General features: G+C 40.8%; 2 protein-coding genes across 3 annotated transcripts in view; both read left to right on the forward strand.

The window, feature by feature from the left end:
- The window catches only part of LOC143770437 (sialic acid-binding Ig-like lectin 14), a 30,492-nt gene extending 20,538 nt beyond the window's left edge, over window positions 1-9,954 (forward strand). Inside the window, exons 5-11 of the mRNA XM_077260059.1 lie at window positions 1,954-1,989; window positions 3,567-3,815; window positions 4,793-4,828; window positions 5,285-5,338; window positions 5,717-5,839; window positions 7,474-7,529; window positions 9,171-9,954. Of these exons, the coding sequence (XP_077116174.1) occupies window positions 1,954-1,989; window positions 3,567-3,815; window positions 4,793-4,828; window positions 5,285-5,338; window positions 5,717-5,839; window positions 7,474-7,529; window positions 9,171-9,185 (569 nt within the window). The 3' untranslated portion in view covers window positions 9,186-9,954. The remainder of the gene's footprint in view (window positions 1-1,953; window positions 1,990-3,566; window positions 3,816-4,792; window positions 4,829-5,284; window positions 5,339-5,716; window positions 5,840-7,473; window positions 7,530-9,170) is intronic.
- A 2,862-nt stretch (window positions 9,955-12,816) lies between these two features.
- On the forward strand, window positions 12,817-18,758 carry SPACA6 (sperm acrosome associated 6). Of its 2 annotated transcripts, none has more exons than XM_077260061.1 (9): window positions 12,817-12,894; window positions 14,911-15,144; window positions 15,333-15,407; window positions 15,509-15,586; window positions 16,995-17,027; window positions 17,135-17,212; window positions 17,302-17,405; window positions 17,531-17,690; window positions 17,838-18,750. In XM_077260061.1, the coding sequence occupies exons 2-9, from the start codon at window positions 14,937-14,939 to the stop codon at window positions 18,065-18,067; spliced, it is 966 nt and encodes a 321-aa protein (XP_077116176.1). In that variant the 5' UTR covers window positions 12,817-12,894; window positions 14,911-14,936; the 3' UTR covers window positions 18,068-18,750. The 2 variants fall into 2 exon arrangements, with proteins under 2 accessions (XP_077116176.1, XP_077116175.1); XM_077260060.1 differs by lacking the exon at window positions 12,817-12,894 and adding an exon at window positions 12,928-13,051 and having other exon boundaries at window positions 17,838-18,758.
- The last annotated feature ends 365 nt before the right edge of the window (window positions 18,759-19,123 follow it).

The following is a 19,123-nucleotide window of genomic DNA, read 5'->3' on the forward strand; positions in this document are numbered from 1 at the left end:
TCACAGCATCTCCAGCGGCAAGCCCCAGGCTAGGCAACTCCGCCTCAATGTCCACCAGCGGCGGGGCCCTCAACTTCACCGCAGACCCCTCCAGGGGAGCCCCCACCATTTTCTATTTGTGAGCCTGTTCTGCCGGAGCAGCAGGCCCCTCCCCCTTTACTTTACTAGGTGCCTGGGTCCCCAGAGGCAATCCATTTTTAACAGATCCGTAAGTGGGGGACCCAGACGTCCCAGCACTCACTGCCGGAGATGTGGTCTCAGTTGTCACTCTCCTGCCCACCACTGGGCCAGCCTCCACAACATGCTCCATATCAGACACATCACTACCCCCTCTGTTACCACAAACAGAGGCAGCACCCTGCGTGTCATGGCCTGTAATCTCCCCGCTCCCTTGCTGCGGACCCACAACAGAGCCCGAGCCGGGGTGGGTAGCGGGTGCCGCACAGCGGCACAGGGAGCCCCAGAAAGGGGGACATACACAAATGTCTGCACAGTAGATGTTTTCTTCTTATTCCTTTTCTTTGCTTTTCTCTTCATCCCCCTCCTGGTTGCCTCGTCCTCGCCTATCTCATCCCCGAACCTCAGCTGGTTAAAACGGGCCGGGCACTCGATCTGCCTGATCTGCTGCATGATGAGGCAGCCCCCCACACTGCTACTACTACCACCACCATCCTCATCCTCCCCCTCACTCCCGCTGTCCCCTGAAGGGCCAGAATCTGACGGGAGAGCCACCTGCTCGGGGGCTATCCTGCTATGCGATGCCTGGAGATCTCTTACCAGGCCCCCAGGTTGTGGGTAGGGCGCGACCTCTTTCTCGCATTCCTCTTCCTCATCATCCTCCTCCACCACCTGGCCGGATCTCCGTGACCGCTCCAGAGCCCCACCGGTCATGGCTCTGAACCGGTCATCATTCTCCAACTTTTCACGGAAGGGCCCTCTTCCGGCCAGGATCTCACATCTCTGGCTTTCCAGGTCTTGTATGGATTTTTTTATCTTCCTGACCACGGCGGATAGCTTGGCCTACTTATTGCCGGAGGCCCTGTCAGACCTCTCCTTAGCTACCCTCAACTCCCCCAGAGGGATTTTAGCTTCCTTGAGGCAACCTCATACTCGCAGAGGTGCGCATGGTTGTGGGAACCATAGCCCATGGCGGATTCTCTAGCCACCTTGGTGCCCCAACCAAGAGGCACCGCTGCAGCACCCCTGCTCATACTTTGACTACCTCCGGGGGAAGGAGCCGCCATGGCCATGGCCTCAGGGTTCCTACGGGTCTTCATGCTGGATCCCTTGCCTGATCCTTGGCCAGACCTTCTGACCCCAGCCGGATTGGGAGTCCGCCCACCCCCCGCCGGCTTGCCAGGAGGTGGGAGTCGGGGGTCCAGCCCCGGAGGCCAGTCCCAAAATGAGCCTTCTTTCCTGGAGGAGGAGCTCTCTCTAGGCAGCACACACAGAGCACATGGCAAACAGGCTCCGCCTCTTCCTGTATGACACTCCAGAGTTGCACTCATTATTCTGCTGGTAGGATCAGCATTGACTATAGATATTCTATCTAGCTGTTTCTAGGTTGTGCCTGTATTGGAGAGTTATTTGCCCTGTCTAAATCTGGTATCAGTCAGATTAGATTTGTTTATCAATGTTAAGGTTCTAAAACACAAAATGGAGCTTTAACTTTTCCCTGTAAGGGAAAACATCAAAATTGACATATTTGTTGGTTTCCCATTTCTTGTTTTCAGCTCCATTGTTTGCTTTCTCGTTTGATACATTTTTAATTTTGTATATAGTATTAGTCTTTTTTTTTACTTTGGAGCCTTTTCTCCTCGCTCATCACTTTTGGTCTTGGCATTCTTGTTGCTGTTTCATTTTCCTAGTGATATTTTTGTCATTGATACTTTATATTCTTGCAATTTGCTTTGCTGCTATTATATTTGCTTTATTTCTCTGCATTATTTTTAGATCCACCATCCATAGATATTTTTATTGACCTCTCAGGTAATGATTTGCTTATTCTTTTGTGCATGGACTTTTTGCCGTGTGCATGTTAGTGCAGTGTTTTTCTTCTATGAACTCAAAGGAGTAAATCAGATTTTTCAATTTGCTACTTTACAAAACTGTGACCATTGGCTTAGATCAACCAGAGCACAATGTGCAGAGTCTATATTTACCTTGTGTGATTGTGCACATAGAATTCCATGGATACAGGGTTATTGTATTCTTCAAAAAAAATAAAAAAATTAAAATAAATAAAATAAAACATAATCAGGTTCCTTGCATCATGTTCTCATACACTTTATGCAGTTAATAGCCCTCTGTGTCTGTACTGCTACATACTTAGTCAGTTAACTGGTTCATGCAGCTTTACATGAACACCCGAGCCTTACACTATGGCTGGTCCAAATAACTAAAGCAATTGTTACCATCCACCTCTCGTGTCTCCCCTTTTCCTCATAGTTTGTAAGCTTGCGAGCAGGGCCCTCATTCCTCCTGGTATCTATTTTGAACTGTGATTTCTGTTAGGCTGTAATGTCTATTGTCTGTACAAGTCCCCTCTATAAGTTGTAAAGCGCTGCGGAATATGTTGGCGCTATATAAATAAAAATTATTATTATTATTATTATTATTATTATTATTATTCTATCATCCTGAGCGTGCCTCTCCTCTGCCTCCTGCTTGTAAGGGGGCAGTGAGCTCCTTATGATTGACAGTTGAGATGTTTTTGATGTTGCAGATTTTCAAGAAAAATCAAGTAAGCTATTTTACTTATTGGGTGCCGAAATTCTGCAACTTCAAAAACTCACCAAAAAGCTTATTGTGGGAATGTAGCAAAAAAATATATATATTAGTCTCACCTCGCTGCAGTTCCTGACTCGGTACATTTCTGACTCGATTCCATCACTCTGAGGCACCAAAGAGTAAGGATGGAAGCAAAGATGCCAGAGGGAGGATGCAAACTGGTGAAAACTGAACAAGGCAAGACAAGGGCAAGTAGAGTAGAGTAATAGAAATTATATCTGAAGCTGAGGCAATTCTGAAGGACAAGCCGTGAAGCAGGGAAATCAAGGAGTTCAAGGTCAAATGCCAGGAGGGTCAAAGACAAAGGGATAAGAAAAAAGAATATTCAGAGGCAAAGACCGGGGTCATGTAACTAAGGTCAGAAGCAAAAGGGGTAATACAAACGAGTAGTGAAAAGGAAAATCCAAGGTCCAGTAACAAAGATCAGAGTATAAGAACACAGATCACAGAGCTAACACGACACAGAGCAAGGCTACAACTGGCAAAGTTCAGCTTCAGGCGAATCAAAATTTTTCATGAAGCTTGACGCAAATTCTCCTCGAATCAACTCGCCCATCGCTATTACAGGGAACCCTTGCACATTAGACAACGTACTGTCACTAGACAAGAATTGCCCATGGCAGAAAAGCTGCTTTTTGATTGACAGGTGGAATGATACATTTATCTATTATTTGCGCCCCTCTACTTTGTTGCTTACTTTCTGGTTACTGTTTGTAAATATTGATGACATTTGTTACATTTGTTACATTCTTAGTTTTATACTTTTTTCCCCCCAGGACTCATAACAAATCACACCGTTGTACTAAATGAAGGGGATTCTGTGATCCTCAACTGCTCGGTTCTCAGTAACCCGGCAGCTTACGTGACTTGGACGAAGGGAGAGAATACCGTGGTCAGCAGTGTGACTGGAAAGGGGCTGGAGCTGTATCTGATGGACATAACATCCAGTGATATTAATACATACAGCTGCTCCGCATGGAATCTACACGGGGACACCAGTGACTTTGTTGATATCGCTTTGCAACGTAAGTGTTGGGTGATAGTGTAGCAACATTCATGGGAACGTGGTGAGTATCACAGAGGGAAGAAGTAAGGTTGCAGGTCAAAGCTCTGAGAATACTTTAACTTAAAGGGGAACTATACTTTCAAGTAACTTTTCAGAAGAAACTTTCTCGTGTGAGAACATGAGGAAGACCACTACTCCTGGTCATTTTAGGTCTTGCATCCTGCATTTTCACCAATTTCTCCTCTTCAGACTTTATTTTGAATTTGCACTTGACTCTGAGCTGGTGGAAGGAGACAAGCAGCTATGATGTCTCCTATACTCAGCACAACACACAGGGATGGATTCCTGCTTGTATCTAGAAGAACTACGCAGTGTAGATGTGAGTCCATCTCTGGAATAAGGAAACATACCTTCCAGAAAGTATTTTCCTGTTTCTACCTCTGCTTGTTTCCTCACCCTGCTCCTCACTCCTTCTACCTCCCTTCTCCATAGAGTATAATAAGAGATGTAACCTGACACCTCATTTCACTGGCAGTCAAATATTGGGATCAGTGTTAATCCCAATGGTTATTTCTTGAGGAGCACCATCTTCGGCTGACTTTACAAAGCCAAAACATAGAGATCCAATGTCACATTATAATTTCAATTATTTCAATTATAATCCAATGGTTTATGACCCAATTTTTATGATTTTCCCCTTTTCTTGGTGCTCAGGGGTAAATTTACACTCCTTGTGAGTCAGTGGTTTAATCTTTATTCTTGAGGATCCTGTAGACGGTTCTGGTAGTGTGATAGATTTCCGACGAGTCCTTGTGGAGCAGTGGACTTCCCTGGTGATCTAGTGGGACTCTTACATAACTTCTCTTTTCATACCTTATTAATGACACTACTTTCTGCCATAACCCTTTAACTGTTATTGACCTGATAGGACAACTCTGATACTTTGCACTCACGTTGGGACCTAGTTTAATTATTTTATTTCCTTTTTTGTTACAGCCAAAAATGAAGAACCAGACGCCAAACTCTCCTTCGGTAAGTTTTTTTTTGCTTTAAAGTCCAATTAGATCACCCCTACTCTGAGCTCCGTAAGAATCCCTGCTTGTGCTCCTTTTACACACCTGTTAGGATACTAAATTTTTCTACATTATTGTGTTAATGACCTTGTCTTGTGTAGAAAATAAAAAAAAAAACATTAGAAGGGGAGTGGTTCCTATCTCAAAGACCCTCATCTATAAAAAAAAAAAAAATAAGTACAGCTAAAAAGATTTGCAGGAAATTCATGTATTATACGGATGTACATAGAATTTAGTATTCGAGATGTAATTCTTTATTTGCCCTTTAGGGGCACTGTTGGCAATTGCTTGGTTCCCTTATAGCTGGAGGTCCCTGTTAATCTTTACTTTGCAATCATCCTGTATTAGGAGATGGAGGCAATGACTTAAAAAACTTTTTGGATGTACATTGTAAATTCATCTCATCTCATTACAGAGACATCTCCGCCTCCGGCTCCGGAAATTGTGACGGTTCTCTCCCCACAGTGCGGTAAGTAATTGCTGATTATTATCTCTAGATTAGATTTGGATATGCTGCTGTATCAAAATTGGAATTTTGAATTCCATAGGTGAAATTCTGCCAATCAGAAAATGTTGCCATCTGCAGAGCCGAATATTAGAATTCTTCAAGATAATTAGCTAGAGACTTTCACTGTCACTTACTTAATATCAGCCATTGCTTTTTATTGAGTAATAGCACTTTATAGTAAATATTTACAATAAATGATCAAAGCTACAGTCAATGGTTGAAGTCAGTGGAGTAATGGGAAGAGTCTTAAAGGATATAGGCAATTCTATATCTGTTAGAGAAGCCTCACATTGGTATATTATTAGTTTTTTGCTACATGATGATAACCGACCTTCTCAGATTCCAGATATATTGACTTGACGCTTCTCGGAGCCTTCATCGCTGCGAACATCCTCATCCTCTCGCTGATCGCCCTGGCTCTATTCTGCTTCGTTATGAGAAATATGGAAAAAAGTCAAAGAGGTAAAACCTGAGAAGTAAGACTGCTATAGCAAATGTAGAAAAAAATCCAGTGTAACATACAGTGTCTGTAGAGTATGATGTCTCAGATGGTTTGGTAGCCCGGTTTCTAATGGGAGGGGGTAAAGCATGGGGAGCAGAGTGATGAGAATAGAGTGCATGGAGAAGAAAGTGCAAGGAATAGAGTGCAGGAGTGCTGGGAATAGAGTGCGCAAGGAATAGAGTGCGGAGAAGAAAGGGCAAGGAATAGAATGTAAGAGTGTTGGGAACATAGTGCTGGGAATGGAGTGCAGGGTATAGGGTGCAGGGAATAGAGTGGAAGGAATGGAGTGTACAAGTGCTGAGAAAAGAGTGCAAGGGATGGAGTGTAGTTGCACTGGGAATAAGGTGCAGGGAATAACGTGCAGAAGTGCAGGGAATAAAGGGCAGGAATGCAGGAAGTAGAGTGCAGGGAATAAAGTGCAGGGAATAAAGGGCAGGAATGCAGGAAGTAGAGTGCAGGGAATAAAGTGCAGGAGTGCAGGGAATAACATGCAGAAGTGCAGGGAATAAAGGGCAGGAATGCAGGAACTAGAGTGCAGGGAATAAAGTGCAGGGAATAAAGTGCAGGTGTGCAGGGAATAAAGTGCAGGGAATAGAGTGCAAGGAATAGCGTGCATGGAATAGTGCGTAAGAATGATGGGAATGATTTACTGAAGCTGAAGTGCAGTTAAAAGATTGTGGGAATGGAGAGCAGTGAATAAAGTACAGGAAAGAGTGCAGTGCTCTTGGAATGAAGTGCAGGGAATATAATACAGGAAATAGCCTCCAGGAGTGCTGTGAATGGAGTGCAAGGAATAAAGTGCTGGAAATGGAGTGTAGAAAATAGGATGCATGAAAATAGGAAACTGGCAATAGAGTGCAGGGAATAGAGGACTGATAGAATGAAAAATATCAGGTGCTCAGAATAGAGCATAGAAAATATGATGCAGAGAATAACATGCTGGGTGCAAGGAATAAAGCACTGAGAACAGAGTGCTGGGAACAGAGTGCAAGAATGATGGGAATGAACTACTGGGGATGAGGTACGGGTAAATACAGTGTGGGAATAGAGTGCAGGAAATGGAGTGCTAGGAAGAGAGTGCAGAGAATAGAGGGAAGATAATAAAGTGCAGAGAATAGAGCAGTCATATTAGAGGGCTGGGAATAGAACACAGGGGTTAGAGCTCTGAGAATAAGACACTGATTGTTGAGGAGACAGAAGTGTCCGCAGGGGATGAATGTGATGATATTATGGGGGGAGACTTTTCCAGTCATGGTGAGGAATATGATGTGAGGAAGGGAAAGGAGACAAGTGACAGGTGTCAGGCTGAAACTTACATACTGAGAGCAATGTCCAGCAGCGCAGAGTATTTGAGGAGAAGGGTGTGCTGGCCGTGTGAGGGGCAGTGACCCATTCAGTCTTGTGAGAATAGATCTACATGTATCAGGAGAAGCACAACGTGAACACACGGGTGGCAATGTGTGGGAGCTGATGGTAAAGTGGTGGCAGGAGCAGGGTCTCCCCAGATTAGGGGCTTGATACATTGTTGCAGGAAGTTTGTGATGTAATTTCTGCCTGTAAATCACCTTCACATTCCAATACTGTGTGTTTTTAGCAATCATAAGCAATGGTGAAGAGCTCAGAGTTCAGGGGACAGCCTCTATGTACAAGGTAGGAGATAATATATTCCTCTATACAGATACAACACACTGTATATTCTGCTGAAACTAATAATCCACTGATTTACTGTAAGACAGGCACAATTACACCACCAGCATCATCCAATCTTTATATTTCCATATTAATATTTGATCATGTACTTAATGAGTTGTATACTGTGCACACAGTGGTGTACACCTACACTAGAGATAGACTACATGGCGTCATACAGACACCACTAGAGGGAGCTCACTACACATGGACTATACCAGAGGTGTCAAACTGCGTTCCTCGAGGGCCGCCAACAGGTCATGTTTTCAGGATTTCCTTAGCATTCCACAAGGTGCTGGAATCATTCTGTGCAGGTGATTAAATTATCACCTGTGCAATACAAGGAAATCCTGAAAACATGACCTGTTAGCAGCCCTTGAGGAATGCAGTTTGACACCTCTGGACTATACAGCCACCACTAGGGGGAGCTGACTACATACAGCTGTTATACAGCCACCACTATGGAGAATTCACTACATATAGATTTATACAGCCACCACTAGGTGGAGCTCACTACATATAGATTTATACAGTCACCACTAGGGGGAGATGACTGCATACAGATGTATACAGGTACTGCTAGAGGGAGCTCACTACATACAGATTTATACAGTCACCACTAGGGGGAGCTCATTGCATACAGATTTATACAGCCACAACTAGAGGGAGCTCACTACATACAGAATATACAGTCACCACTAGAGGGAGCTCACTGCATGCAGATATATACAGCTACCACTAGAGGGAGCTCACTACATACAGATTATACAGTCACAACTAGAGGGAGCTCACTGCATACAGATTATACAGCCACCACTACTAGGAGCTCACCGCATACAGATTTATACAGTCACCACTAGAGGGAGCTCACTACATACAGATTATGCAGCCTCCACTAGAGGGAGATCACTGCATACAGATTATGCAGCCTCCACTAGAGGGAGCTCACTGCATATAGATGTTATACAGCCACCACTAGAGGGAGCTCACTACATACAGATTTATACAGTCACCACTAGGAGGAGCTTACTGCATACAGATTTATACAGCCACCACTAGGTGGAGCTCACTACATATAGATTTATACAGCCACCACTAGGTGGAGCTCACTACATATAGATTTATACAGTCACCACTAGGGGGAGCTGACTGCATACAGATTTATACAGGTACTGCTAGAGGGAGCTCACTACATACAGATTTATACAGTCACCACTAGGGGGAGCTCATTGCATACAGATTTATACAGCCACAACTAGGGGGAGCTCACTACATACAGATTATACAGTCACCACTAGAGGGAGCTCACTGCATGCAGATATATACAGCTACCACTAGAGGGAGCTCACTACATACAGATTATACAGTCACCAGTAGAGGGAGCTCACTGCATACAGATTATACAGTCACCAGTAGAGGGAGCTCACTACATACAGATTTATACAGCAAACACTACTAGGAGCTCACCGCATACAGATTATACAGCCACCACTAGGGGGGGCTCTCTACATATAGATTAAACAGTCAGCACTTAAATTTAAAATTATTTTGTTAAGCTGTAATCACTATTTAGTATTTTTCTTTGCTATTTTTCCTCTGCAGAATATAAATGAATAGATAAAAAACTAATGTATTGAATGAATTCCTGCGAATAAGGAAGTGTGACATCGACAACTTCCTGCAAGATGAAGAGATTAATATCTGTCTATATATAAGCCTACAGCCTGCACTGACCTTGCTGCCTCCTCACCACTACCGAAGCTACCGCCTCACCAACACCAGAGCTCCTGCAACCCTCAACCTACTGTCTCCTTCCCCACCATCCTGTAGAATGTAAGCCCGCAAGGGCAGGGTCATCACCCTTCTGTATCAGTCTGTCATTGTTAGTTTGATTACTGTTAGTGATATCTGAAACTTGTATGTAACCCCTCCTTATGTACAGCACCATGGAATCAATGGTGCTATATAAATAAATAATAATAATATAATCTCTGAGGCTGCCAACTAAAGGAGATTTAGGTTCACTGCTAGAAACTAAAGGATTAGGACTGTTTTTCATATTCTAAATGAAAGATATTTAACCCCTTTGTGATGTAGAATGTAATCGTCCCCAGTAAGGTGCGGGAGTAGGGAACGGGCTCAGCAGCTGAGCCTGCACTGCACCCAGCAGATGTGGGTGACTGCATATAATTGGTCTCTTAAAAGTCGCCTTTAGCAAATATAAAATTATTTAACATTCAAAGGAAAAAAATGTCAGAATTGCTGTTTTTTTTGGTCCCAAAAATGTAATAAAAAATAATCAAAATATTGTGTGTACCCCAAATGGTATTAATATAACGTACAGCTAAAAAAGAATGTATAAGATCTCACAGATCCACATCGACTGAAAAAAAAAAAAAATCGAAAAGTTACAGGTCTCAGAAATTACCGACACAACCCAAATTTTCGATTCAAACGTTCCAAAACGTTTTTGTTAACCACTAAAATAAAAAAAATAAATAAAATACTGGATTAAGAGGAAGAAGAAAAAAAAACATACAAAAAGGGCAAAAAAAAATGAAAATTGCCTGATCACGAAGGGGTTAAAAATCCTATGCTCTGTTCGCATTTGCTGCTGAGATCAGAGAAAACTCTGATCCTGGCAGTAAGTAAAAAAAAATTAAAAAAATAAAAGTTTTGTTTGATTTTTTTAGTAAGTTTGATATTAAACATGAAATGGTTTCTCACGTGCGGGGGCAGAGAATTAGATTGTGAGCTTCTCGGGCTGTGATGTAAGGAAATATAGATATTTTTGATGAATCCTTTATTCTGTTGCTGCCAGTAAATCTGATAGAAGTTATTTTTGTAATATTAAAAAAATGAATAAAATCACCATTGGTTGATTCTTGTATCTGTTTGCGTCAGCCTCTAGCAGCAGAGATCTGCGCTGATGCCGATTGCTGCTGTTAACCCCTTAAATGACTCTCTCAATCACTGAAAGCTGAAAATAGAAAAAGTGATTATTCACCTTTCCGGAACTCATGATCACGAGGGCGGCAATGGGTTTTCATGGCAGCTGGGAGTCAGTTGAAAACCCCTATTGCTGCCATATTAGCACTCCTGTTAAATTGAAGAGACTAGCAAATTATTGCAACACCACAGTATATAGAATCAGATTATTACAGATTCAACACCATTAAAGGGACTAAAAATTAAAATTAAAAGTATTTGTTTTATATAAATATCAACAAACAGCATACAAATTGGAATTACTTCATTGGCCCAGTCAAGATAAAAGAAATGTAAAAATATACATGTAAATATACAGGCTCGGACTTGCCATCGGGGCAGCCGGAAAATCATCCGGTGGGCCCCTGTGAAGGAGTGCTAATGAGCTATTGCACTTGATTAATTATTTGCAGAAAAAGATATAATCTAATTGTTCAGTAAACAAGATATATCATATATATAGCTTGTTTACTAAACAAATAGATTATATCTTTTCCTGCAAATAGTTAATCGAGTGCAATAGCTCATTAGCACTCCTTCACAGGGGCCCACCGGAGGATTCTCCTGCTTCTCCGATGGCCAGACCAAGTCTGTATATTTTCAATACTGAAAAATAAATAACTTACATAAATAAATATATATTTATCTTTTTATTCATTATTCAGTAATTCTGCATATATATATATATATATATATATATATATATATACACAGCAATACTGAACAATGAATAGATAAATAAATATATAAATATATTTGTTTATCTATGTATTTATTTATTTTTCAGTGTTGCTGCATTCATAAATGATTGAGCTATCAAAACTTTCATTTCTTGCACCAATGTATTAAATCGATGTCAAATTTGTCAATTTTAAAGAAATAAAAAGCAATTAAAATATAACATACACCCCATAATGATATGATGATATGTCACAGCTTGATTTACATAAAACAAGCCCCCACACAGTCCCATTCAAGGAATAATAATAATTTTAAAAAAAGTTTTGGGTCTCTACAAAATGACCCTGCAAACTTTCATAACTTTTTAAAGTTCCTAATAAAGTTTTAGAAAACCTCTCCAAGTTTGGTATCATTGTAATCATACTGCACAACTTCAATTGTTGCATCTTTTTTTGAAATGAGTAATCTGTAAAATTTGTTTAAGCCTCAGACTGGTGCAGTACTTGCTTCTGCAGAGAGATTATTATTATAGTGGATGGTAATATAATATATCACGTTATACCAGAGCCGCCCTTGCCGGAGCAGTAATTCTGGCAGCTGTCGCTGTCATTTAAACTTGTTGGCAATGAGCTCATCGATCAAATGCAAAATAACATGACGCCCCTGCAGCCTGCAGTTATGATCTCATTTCGAATGCCTTACCAAATATGACCACTAGATGTCAACCTAATACCAATTATTAATTTTCCTTCTGTTGTAATTGCAGAAAATGTCCACCAGATGTCAGTATATCATAAATCAAATCAGTTGCTCCCTATAACAAGTTATATTACCCATCGATCAATTAAATACATATAAAGGATTCTTTTTTCAAGCAGAAAATGTGTTGCAGCAATGTTTATTCCTGTCCCACTCATGTAATTGTTTTTTGTAGAAATCTAAAACACCTTATTGAGAGAGATGCAAGACACCTGATGTGAATATTATTTGCACAAATCGCATTCCCCAAACTTTGGATTTGCAACTGTAGGAAAATTCTAAATTTGCACATATTTAATGGAAACATGGAGGAATCCCACGAGTTTCTGTTTTGTCAGTCACTTCTTTATTTCTGCAGGTCCACAAGTGATAGAAACTAAGAACATTGGACAGATGGATACATTGTTTGTGACGAAACTGATACATTGTTGTTTGTTTACAAACATTAATCTTCTTGTTTCCTCCCGGCAGTTCTCAGTATTCCATGCATTGCTCGGCTGATTGGTCATGCAGGACTCCAGAAAAGCTGGATATGTTCTCCTCTCATACCAGCCATATTGGTGGTCACCTGGATTTTTGGGCAACAGGAATAAAATGTTCCAAAAAACATCTAAGAACTCGACAGGAGAAGAGGATGACTCCAGGCCATCCAGACGCCCTTCTACTAAGATTGCATCAAAGTCCTACAGTGTGGCTGAATTAAAGGGATTGTCCAGGGAAAACCTGTTGATCAGTGGGGGGGTCTTTTAAGTGTAAAATCCCTTTAAGGCTACTCAGTGATGCAAAAAAAGATTTGCTGACATCAGCTGCGTATTGTGATGTCACACGGAGTTCTGCGCTAATAGCGATGTCACCGGGTATAAATAAAGCTGCAGCAGAGCATCTGATAGGATGTAATGTGAGTACCGTGTGATTTAAAAAAAAAATCACATGAGGATGTGACACGTGGGGTAGAGATGAGCGAATCTGCGAAAAGTTTGAATTTGCTCAAATTCCGTCCGAGACGTTCTGTTTTGTAGCAGTAAAGTAGATGTTCAGCACAGGCCAGGGTGGAGGTAGAGTATGTGTCCAGACCTTAGAACGTAGCATAGAATATACTCCGCACACTCCGGGGAGTCTGATGCTAAAGGGTGTTTAATACATACAGTATTCACATTCACTAACGTTTCAGTCTACGAAAGACCTTCATCAGTGTGCTCTAAAGACAAAATAATAATGACAATGAAAATAACAATAAAAGTGCATAGACATAAATAACAAAAGTATATACAGATAAATGCATACTAATGGTCATCTAGGTTCTGGTGGTGACCCAGGGAGATACGTAATACTATTGCTTACATGGCCACGTGTGTGACTAACACAATAGATATAGGTGTAAACATAATCGTGGCACTAGATATAGCCCCACATATAGAACTGACATCGTAACAATGGAAATTATGAAAATTATGATCAATTGCAATCAATGGCAATAATAAGAAAATGGAAGACATACGAGACCACTGATAGTCTCCCTTGATCTGGGGCTCCACGCAAGATCTCACCCTGTGGGGTCAAAATGATCACAAGAACGGTGAGCAAAAATCCCAGAACTACACGGGGGACCTAGTGAATGACCTGCATAGAGCTGGGACCACCGTAACAAAGGCTACCATCAGTGCCAGGGACTCAGATCCTGCAGTGCCAGATGTGTCCCCCTGCTTAAGCCAGTATATGTCCGGGCCCGTCTAAAGAGTATTGGGAAGAATGTCAGATGGTCTGATGAAACCAAAGTAGAACGGTTTAGTAGAAACAGTTTGGAGGAGACAGAATGCTGAATTGCATCCAGAGAACACCATACCTACTGTGAAGCATGGGGGTGGCAACATCATGCTTTGGAGCTGTTTCTCTGCAAAGGAACCAGAACAACTGATCCGTGTACATGAAAGATTGAATGAGGCCATGTATAGTGAGATTTTGAGTGCAAACCTCCTTCCATCAGCAAGGGCACTGAAGATGAAACGTGGATGGGTCTTTCAGCATGATAATGATCCCAAGCACACCGCGAGGGCAACGAAGGAGTGGCTTCGTAAGAAGCATATGAAGGTTCTGGAGTGGCCTAGCCAGTCTCCAGATCTCAACCCCATAGAAAACCTTTGGAGGGAGTTGAAAGTCCAAGTTCCCCAGCGACAGGCCCAAAACATCACTGCTCTAGAGGAGATCTGCATGGAGGAATGGGCCAACATACCACCAATAGTGTGTGCCAACATTGTGAAGACTTATAGAAAACATTTGACCTCTGTCATTGCCAACAAAGGATATATAACAAAATATTGAGATAAACTTTTGTTAAAGACCAAAATCTTCCCAAATCAGATAAGGTGATTTTCTGGATTTGTTTTCTCATTTTGACTCTCATAGTTGTGGTCTACCTATGATGTCAATTACAGGTCTCTCTCATCTGTCTAAGTGAGAGAACTGAACACAATTGGTGGCTGACTAAATACTTTTTTCCCCACTGTACGTCATGACATCACCCCATCCTGACTAAGCATCCTCTGTCAAGTGTCAAAAAGTCAGATGACTCCTCAGCCCTGGAATCTCAAGCGCAGAGAGAAGATTCAGGATGATAACGTTGCGTTCTGGAGGAAAGAAGAAGCAGCTGTGCAAAGGGGCAGCAGTGGCGAAACAGTTGAGCAATGAGAGTAGTAATTTTTTTTTTTTAACCCAGACGATCATGTTGGAACCCCCCAAAATAAAATCTTGAAGATTTGTTGCACATTGATTTTATTTGGCCAAATTCGAGGGAATCTTCTGAACTTGAAATTCACAAGCCCGATACTCGCCCAATAATCCACAATTTAAAGACAGAGAACAGGTAGAGACATTGCACTCCGTTTCGCTCCAGCCTCACGTTTCTCTCTTTTTCCAGGTTCTCAGTGTAGAGGGATTTACGTCATGCCGTTCCATAACTCCGATTATCTGCTACGGATCCTAGTCCTTCTAAGCGGAGCGCAGGTAACAAAGTCTTGTCTCAGTTGCTTCACCACCCCGGAGGAGAGAGCCCAAATCTGCGAGTATCCCGTTTCGCTGAGCAAGATAAGCGCTGAGAAATGTTTAGAGACGATCCACTCTGCTTTTAATTCACTGGACGACATCTTCATAGGTAACTTTGATCTGCTTCTACTGCTCATCCCTCTTTTATCTTATACATAGAGCATGTGAGATATCAGGTTTCGGCTATTATCCTGATTTACTTGTAGCTCGTTAACTGCTTCAGAGCAGGGAATCCATCTCCATCATGAGATGTCTATAGGACCCATCAAAAATCTCTTGAACCTTCTCTCCTTGCAGCTTTTTCTGAGATTGGCAACATCCGATCTTATATATTAACCTTCGAGACAAAAGTCAGTGCGATCAGCAAAGATGGTAAGTTCCAGAAATGTTCACATTTTCACCATTTTCTCCTGAATCGATAGTAATAATTTGTTTCCTTTTATTTCTTTGTTTTTCTCTGTTTTTTTCACTAGCGAGTCCTTCAGCCTGGGTCAATCAATTTGTAAATACAACCAAACATTTTGTGCAAAAATTGGAAGAGCGTATCACGAGTAAGTAACTAGAGCTCCTCAAAGCTTCTGTGATCCTTACCTCTAAAAATCATTGAGCCTTAACGGATAACTAAACTGTTTTTCTTATTCAATTATTAATCTGTCTTTGCACAGTTATGAATCTTAGAAATTTGCTCCATTCCCTTTTTTTTCTCTTCATTCTCTCAAAAACAATTCTGAAAGTACTGTTTTACCTGCCTGATTCATGCTCCTTTAGAAGCTGCTTTGAACTGCTGCTCTATCAAGAATATGTACTCAAATTCTATTTACAAACACTCTGACTGTCTCACCATGGGTGAAAAGTGGAGAGAAGCTCAAACAGTGTTTGTAAACAGCGTTTAGGTTCAAATTCTTGCTATAGTAGCAATTCAAAGCAGCTCCTAAAGGAGCAAGGTTTAGGCAGTTAAAACACCACTTTAAGTATTTTTTAAAGAGAGAATTAAGTAATGTAAGGTATTGGAATATTTAGACTGATTAATAATAAATTAAATAATTTATGGTTAATGAGTAACTCGCTTTTTTTTCTCTTTTTTTCTTTTATTAATGACAAATCTAAATATTCCAGTACCTTACATTGCTTCCTTCTGTACCAAACATCATGCTGAAAGTGCTGTTTTACCTGCCTAGTTCTTGCTTCTTTAGAGGCTGCTTTGAACTGCTGCTCTAGAAAAAATACATACTAAAACACTATTTACAAATACTCTCCCTGTTGAGCTTCTCTGCTCTCCTCACACATGCTGAGACAGTAGGAGTTTGTAAATAGTGTTTGAGTACAGATTCTTGCTAGAGCAGAAGCTTAAAGGCGATTCTAAAGCAGCAAGGTCAAAGGCAGTTAAAAAAAACTTTAAACATGGTATTTAAGAGAGAAGGAAGCTATGTAAAATATTGGAATATTTTGATTGATCATTAAAAAATAAAAAATATAAAAGAAGAATTACTCATTTACCATATTTTTTAATTATTAACGATCAGTCTAAATATTCCAATACCTTGCATTTCTTCCTTTTCTTTCAAACACCATGCTGAAAATGATGTTTTAACTGCCTTGTTCTTGCTCCTTTAGAAGCTGCTTTGAACTGTTACTCTAGCAAAAATCCATACTTAAACACTATTTATAAACAGTCTGCCTGTGTGAGCCTCTCTGCTCTCCTCATCCATGCTGAGACAGTTATAGTGTTTGAGAATGGATTCTTGCTATGTATGGAGAATGGAGTATGGAGTATGGAGAAGCAGTTCAAAGTAGCTTCTAAAGGAGCAAGGGCTAGGCAGTTAAAACACCACTTTAAGGAATGGTGTTTGAGATAGAAGGAATCAATGTAAAACATTGGAATGTTTAGACTGATCATTATTAAAAAAGAAAAAAGAAAAGTTGAGTTACTCTTTAACCATATCTGCTTTTCTCCATTAGGTAAACCACCAGCAAAATGCCAACCTCCATGTGGTGAGTGATGTCATCAAAACGAAAGTGTGTGACCTTCATTATATACATGGAGGGTCATCATTGACCCTAGACATGTTGTCCTCTGTTTTTATGTTTCTCCACACCAGGCCTTCAAAAAGCTGCCAGCACCTTCATCTGCAGCCAATGTGCTCAGGAGGATTGCACATTTCCCGTTACCTGTCCCAGTAAGATCCCTTCTATCATCAGTTTATAAATCTCATATCAAGCTGTTTGTTTATCGCTCATTGGGTTTCCATGATTGTCTCCTTCTCAGTTGAGGTCGTAAGAGTTGAAGAGCTGGACAAGTCCGTCATCCCTTGTGGAGGGATATTCGAACTTCCAGAATTTCTGAAGGTCATCTGGAAATACGCCAAAAATGTAAGTCATCTGACTCAATCCATGACCCTTCTATTAATAAACAAATGGAGACCTGTTACTCCTCGATCAATATCACCCCACGTAACTAACATCTTCCAAGACGTCATCAATGTTTTCAATTTCAGATCAAGACGACTGATCTAAGCTACTTCAGTGACATCTTTTCTGGAGAAGACCTGTTTATACTGATCGAGCCTTCGAGGGTCAGCCATATCGGGACTTATTTCTGTGAGGTCATAGATGAGGATGATGACATCATACTACGCCGATTCACCTATCTAAACGGTAAGTCTCAGAAATATTGTCTTTGTTACAACATTTTGATGTGTGAGAAAAATGTTCTTCAGCAAAGAACTTCTGATCACCGATCTTTGAGCTAGAAGACACCATGCTACCTTTAACCTCATCAATTCTCTTATCTTCTGTTTTCAGTGATAAGGAATGAAAATAATGTAGACAACAATCTAGAGGAAGAATTCCATCTTGCTCTTCAGTCAAAAACACCTGAACGGGTAGAGGAGGAGAAGAAGAATGAAACTAGCTCCTCCAAAGGAGACTCCGATAGCCCTCTCCGATATGTCCTCTACGCTGCCATCTGCTGCCTGGTCATAACGTTGGTGTTTGGTTACCTGTGGCGTTATTCCCTCAACGTGGACTGGTAAAAATAAAACACACGAAACCTCATCTTATCCGGTCATCTGGCCACATGGAGAAGAAGCCACCAGCCATCGGGAGTCAAGAAAAGTAGACCATCAACGCAAGAAGAGAAGCCAACTCTACCTTAATTTCCCTAAAATATCTACAAGGATAAAGTGAGAACCCTAAAGCCTGAAGTAGAGTCGCTCTTCTTAATAAATTCAGTACTTTTTACCCCAAATTACTTTTATTTAAGACAAAATTATGGAGAAACAGCCTAAGGAAATCTCTGTCTTATTGATGTTAGACGGACTCAGAAAAAAATAGTGAAATTTCCTTTTAGTAACATTTGTGGGTTTTAATATGAACTCGACTCATTAAGGCAGAAAGTTTGATATTTCATGTTGGCACAGTCTCTGATCTGTCAGATTGGGTCTCTAATTGCTTCTGCAGTCATTACTAGACTCTCCACACTCGCTAAGTACTGACAAATGGCAGCCGTGCTTCCCCTGACCCAAGTGTCTGCATTAAAACCAGAGGTTGGAAGGTAAAGACAGCTCCTACACATCAGGATGTACAACTCCAAAAGCTCGTCAAAAACACCAAGAGGCTGAAATCCATAGACTTGTGCTAATTAGTACTAAATCCTATATTACAGCTGAAGATGAAAGAAAATAAAATATTATATTATTGTTATGGTTTTTCAACTATCAACAAGAATATAACTGCTATAATACTGCTCCTATGTACAAGAATATAACTACCATAATACTGCCCCTATGTACAAGAATATAACTTCTATAATACTGCTCCTATGTAGAAGAATATATCTGCTATAATACTGCCCCCTATATACAAGAATATAACTACTATAATACTGCTCCTATGTACAAGAATATAACTACTATAATACTGCCCCTATATACAAGAATATAACTACTATAATACTGCCCCTATGTACAAGAATATAACTACTATAATACTGCCCCTATGTACAAGAATATAACTACTATAATACTGCCCCTATGTACAAGAATATAACGACTATAATACTGTCCCTATGTACAAGAATATAACTACTA

The sequence above is a fragment of the Ranitomeya variabilis genome, chromosome 4, assembly GCF_051348905.1.
Source record: "Ranitomeya variabilis isolate aRanVar5 chromosome 4, aRanVar5.hap1, whole genome shotgun sequence".
Lineage (NCBI taxonomy): Eukaryota > Metazoa > Chordata > Amphibia > Anura > Dendrobatidae > Ranitomeya > Ranitomeya variabilis.